We start from the raw sequence: 5086 nt of genomic DNA, 5'->3' as shown, positions 1-5086 counted from the left end.
CTAGGAGGAACAAGGAAGATAACAAAATCATCACATATTATATCACACACATCACATGTAATCCTTCAGTAGCATTCATCCAAGGATACCTCTCATGATTCAAAGGCAGCTTCTGATGGCTGGCAGTTAGGGAATCCAGAGCAGTTCACCAGTTGGTTAGCAGGCTCCATCACATCTTCCCAGCAGGTAATGCCGATGTGTGTTTAGGGAAAGAGCAAAAGGAAGGGACAGGAGTTAGATACAACTAATCACATTAGACTAAAATATTATAATTCAACTTACTTAAAGGGAGCTCTGTTATATATATATATATATTTATTAATTAATTTATTTGTATGTTTATTTTTGGCTGTGTTGGGTCTTTGTTTCTGTGCGAGGGCTTTCTCTAGTTGCGGCAAGTGGGGGCCACTCTTCATCGCGGTGCACGGGCCTCTCACCATCGTGGCCTCTCTTGTTGAGGAGCACAGGCTCCAGCTTTACAGGCTCAGTAGTTGTGACTCACGGGCCCAGTTGCTCTGCAGCATGTGGGATCCTCCCAGACCAGGGCTCGAACCCATGTCCCCTGCATTGGCAGGCAGATTCTCAACCACTGTGCTGCCAGGGAAGCCCCTGTTATATTTTTAATGCTCTTAAAATTGCAAATGATAGAAATAAAATTACCACTCACTTAAGGAGAAAAGGAAAATTGTTTTCAGGAACCGTAGTTGGCTCTGCTTTCTTCTGCGCTGGCTTTATTCTCAAGTTTGCCCTCTCCAAGTGGTATCAAGATGGCTCTCTTAGCATCCAGAGTCTTTTAAAGAGAGCGCTTCTTTCCTAGTACTCCTAGCAAATGTCCTCAGGAGAGCTTTCATTATCCCAGGGTGGGTCCCTGGAGCCAGACAGTGCTCACAACTCCATAGCAACAACACGGGCTGACAGTTGTGGAGAGAGAAAGTTCCCCAAAGGAAAGCTTGGATGCACTTAGCTAAAAACGAGAAGATATGCTGGGCAGGCAAAAACAAAAGGTGTTCATAATGCATATTATAAATAACTAATTTTAAAAAAAACTAATTTTAAAATAACATTAAAATGAGAAAAAGTTCGCTATCTTACTTTGTGATGCTTGAATGAGCCTGTAATGTCTTGCCAGGTAGGAGCGGCACTTAGACCAGCCTTCACCTCAGAGACGCCACCTGATGTCACTGCCAAAGCATGTCAGGTAAATGGTTAAAAAGATAAATTTTAAGAAAAATCCTTCCTTTAGGTAGCAGCTCTCCAGTTAGTATTTGATACCAAGGTTCTATGTTATAGTTGTCTAACCATTAATCTCAGTTGCCCCTTTTCCTTTACTTTTTAAGTTTAGAGAACTTTTTCTTTCTCATAACTGCGTGGTAATCCAATATATGGGTATGTCACCAGCTCCTTAGTGATGGAAGTATGGGTTTTTTCGTCTTTTGCTATTATGGATACTGCTGCAGTGAATGACCTTCTTTCTGCATAGGTCATTTCACTGGGTCTAAGCATATCTGTGAGATAAATTCCCTAAAATTGAATTGCTGGGTTAAAGAGCATATTACAGGAGTCTACCAGTTTAAACTCCTACCAGCACTGTATGTAAGTGCCTGTTTCCCCAAAGTCTCAGCAGCATTGTGAGTTGTCAAACTTAGATTTTTGTGTATATGATGGAGTAAAAAGGGTATCTCAGGATAGTTTAGATTTGTATTTCAAGTGAGGTTGAGCTTTTCTTCATATAGCTGAGAGCCATATAATATACAGTTTTAAATAGTTGCTTTTCTTGGTGTGGTTGTCAGACATTCAATATCCAGACCTGAATGGCCTGAAATAATTAAGAGCAGAACTGATGTGAATTAACTTAATTATAATTTTACTCAGTATTTTCAAATTTCTAAATTCATTTGTGTTTAGGAAATGTTTGAGAGCCTTCAGATATTCATGGAAGTGTGTTAACTGTTGTCCCGAGTCTAATTTATCATCGTTTTATTATATGTGCTCTCACTGTAAGCCACTCGAAATCTTTTGTGAAATGAGATGCAAACTAAATAGATAGAAAAGAAAAATAAATTTTCTTTAGTAAAAGAGAAATATGGTGAGACCCAGGAAAACCTTTATAGATAACCTCTGACAATTGAGTAAACTTTTTGAATTGGAGAATTATTAATGATGTTTTGTTTTCAAAATTAAAAATATCTTCAAAAGAATCAAAATCTTCATTGAGGTTTAAATGGTAGGTAATTTATCTTTCAAGAAAGATAAAATAATTAACCATGCAATTAATCGCTGTTTTTAAAGTAATAATAAGATGAAATAGTCAAGATTGGAGATATAATTCAGATGTTAATCCAAACATTTATGAAAGTGATGCCTTTCATGGCTTAATTTCACTGTGTTAATAACATCTGAAACTCTGATTTATATACTTATTAGCACAGTTTCCTTTCTTCAACCTTAAGACTTCATTCCCTTTTGAAATGCTGGCTTTGACTATCATTATCACCAGTATCCCTTGGGGTTTCTTGATAGCAAGATGATTTCAATGACCAGATTCCTGAGATATGGGTGAGTTTTGCTGAACTCACAAAGGGGGTGTTTATAATTTTTAAATATAACCTTTGATTTTCTTAAAAAACTAGGTTTGCAGTGCCTGGATAGCAAGTGGAGTTGTAAGTGACCTTAATGATCTCCGAAGAGTTCATCAGTTGCTTGTTGCATCATTAACAAAAATTCAGGTTGGAAAAGAAGCTCTAAGTCACTTATATAATGAAAGTGCTTCTACCATGGAGATCTTAGCTGTGCTAAAAGCCTGGGCAGAGGTTAGTACTTCTAGAATTTTGGAAGTTGTTAATGAACATCTTAGGCCATAAACTGAAGTTAGCTATTTAAAACACAAATAAGTCTATGTTTAAGGTTGACAGAAGACTTTCAACATGAGATGTATTTATATGCTAATTGATATTTTGGCCAAGGATTCTAAAGTGCCCTCTGTTGTCTGTTATCTGCTGCTTTAAGCAGGGGCAGTCATGAGAGAAATTAATAATAGCCAATGGAAATCAACTTTTATTGAAACCTGAATTATTGGAAATGTGGGTTTGCTCATATATTCTATCAACTCTATAATACATATGTTAATATTTTTTAGTGCTCTTTCATAAAGTCACTTGAATATTAAGTTGGTTTATTTCCTAAGATTAGAGAAATCTTAGAGGGAAGTGCTTAACTGTTCTTTATTTACTTTTCTAATCAGGAAGAAAGCTATATAATTTTTAAATTTACGATGGAAATGTTTACACAGAATAGTACAGTGAACTCATATATACCCGTCATCCAGCTTCAGCAGTTACCAGACTTGGCCAGTCTTGGTTCATATATCACTTTAATGAAGTATATAGTCTCAGATTGCAACTGAGAGAATTAATCAACATATAAGAAAGGGTTTCCTTCACTGGGGCTAATTAAAATCAGAAGATTGTAAAGTGTCTATTTTTGTCATTATTTAGTGTTGACAAATCTCAGGAAGTAGTGCTGCCTCGATTTAATAAGTTGGATCTAATGATCTTTAACAGTCAACTCTAAATGCTTTAAACATATGCTTTTAATAGAGCAAACAGAGATTCTGTAATTTCTGTAACCTATTTTATAAATTACTCTATGCTTATATAGTGTTCTTTGTAATAATTTGAAACTCTATACTCTTGCTTAAGCCATTACTTTCTCCTATTCTCTCCTTAGTGAAAGTAATGACTAGCCAACAAGTTCCATGTAATTGAGGTCCATAATTATCTGAAATCCTTGGAGCCAGATATATTTGGGATTTAAAATTTGGATGCATATTTCATGTATTCATCTAGGATGTCTGGGACAATACCATAGAATCTGTAATCAAACACTTAAATATATCTGTGTGAAATGTTTGAATATTCACACTGTATAAATAGCTTCACATAAAATTTTTGTGTTTTGCCACCAGATTGATTTACCCACAAACTTAGATTTTTCAGAGCTTTTTGGATTTTGGAGTTATGGATAAAGAGATAGTACACATTATGTACAATGTTGAATACTTTAACATTCTGTAGTCCATGTTAAATCTATATAGTTAAACTTTTTATAGTAATTTAGTGGTAACATTGAAAGAAGATATTCAGCTTATTTCAATTCAGAGATGGCTGCCTGTAGCCATATTTTGAAATGGATTACAAGGCCATGTCTAGGCTTAGTAAAAAAGAGTGCCATGATCATTTAATTATAGCTGTCATGGTTGTAAACTGCAAGGTGGCAGCATATTTGTCAAATGTTTATTATCCCTAATATATCTCACTGAAGATAATGCTTTTGGATCTTTCTACCCTAGTTTTGTGTGTGTGGTTACATATGTATACCTTCTTGGTATCACAATGCATTTTAAGTCCAGGAGGCAGGCTCAAGGTAAGTCTGCCTCTTCAGCAAGATAAAGATATTGTAACACCTTTTCAGTGGGTACGAGATTTTCCTATTTATAAAGTAACCTTTATACAGGTCTACATAATTGCTGTAGAAAGACATAAAAACCACAAGCAACCTTTGAAGACTACCTGTTCAGAAGAGAGTGTCGGAAACGGGTCGATTTCATCAGACGGGCTGCTTGACTTAGTCCACGCAGATCTTGGCACATTAAGTAGGCTCTGGCTTGCTGCGCTTCAGGATTTTGCTCTCCTAACTTTGCCTTCAGAATTTGCTTCCCAGCTTCCTGTTGAAGGTAAGGGGGGAAAATATTTACATAATCCCTAGAATGACAGTCAATAACATGTATTTTCAAAATTTCTCCGTTAGCAGGTAATGTTCATCTGAAACATTTTCCCAGAATAATTTTCATTCATAGAATAAGCACGGGAGAGTTGCTTCAGGGTGGAGACCCTGAAGTTGAATCTCTAAGTCATAAGGCAGGCTCGTCTTACCTCACAAGACACTGCCAAATCGCTCTCCAAAGTGGTTACAACAATGTATGTGCAACATACATTGCATACAAACAACATACATTACAAACAGCAACATGCTTCTGTTTTTCTACATCTTCCCATCATTATATGTTATCATTGTTAATAATTTTTGT

The 5086-nt window shown here is 36.0% G+C and overlaps 2 protein-coding genes across 6 annotated transcripts in view; one reads left to right on the top strand and one right to left on the bottom strand.

Moving 5' to 3' along the window:
• Nucleotides 1-5086, bottom strand: part of LOC111164158 (uncharacterized) — a 134277-nt gene that overhangs the window by 60459 nt on the left and 68732 nt on the right. The window contains exons 9-11 of the mRNA XM_089906261.1: nt 4569-4723; nt 1093-1181; nt 90-983 (exon numbers count right to left, since the gene is read on the bottom strand). The gene's annotated coding sequence lies outside the window, so the exon portion shown is untranslated. The remainder of the gene's footprint in view (nt 1-89; nt 984-1092; nt 1182-4568; nt 4724-5086) is intronic.
• HEATR5A (HEAT repeat containing 5A) overlaps nt 1-5086 on the top strand; it is a 112078-nt gene that overhangs the window by 88460 nt on the left and 18532 nt on the right. For all 5 annotated transcript variants that reach the window (XM_089907561.1, XM_089907560.1, XM_089907559.1 and 2 more), the window contains 3 exons: nt 1130-1198; nt 2631-2810; nt 4513-4732. In XM_089907561.1, coding sequence (XP_089763687.1) covers nt 1130-1198; nt 2631-2810; nt 4513-4732 — 469 coding nt within the window. The remainder of the gene's footprint in view (nt 1-1129; nt 1199-2630; nt 2811-4512; nt 4733-5086) is intronic.

The sequence above is a fragment of the Delphinapterus leucas genome, chromosome 2, assembly GCF_059928025.1.
Source record: "Delphinapterus leucas isolate spDelLeu-1000000601 "Yukka" chromosome 2, BTC_Dleu_Yukka2, whole genome shotgun sequence".
In the NCBI taxonomy this organism is placed as follows: Eukaryota; Metazoa; Chordata; class Mammalia; order Artiodactyla; family Monodontidae; genus Delphinapterus; species Delphinapterus leucas.
The sequence above is the reverse complement of the archived record's forward strand: the minus strand, read 5'-3'. Positions and strand labels throughout refer to the sequence as shown.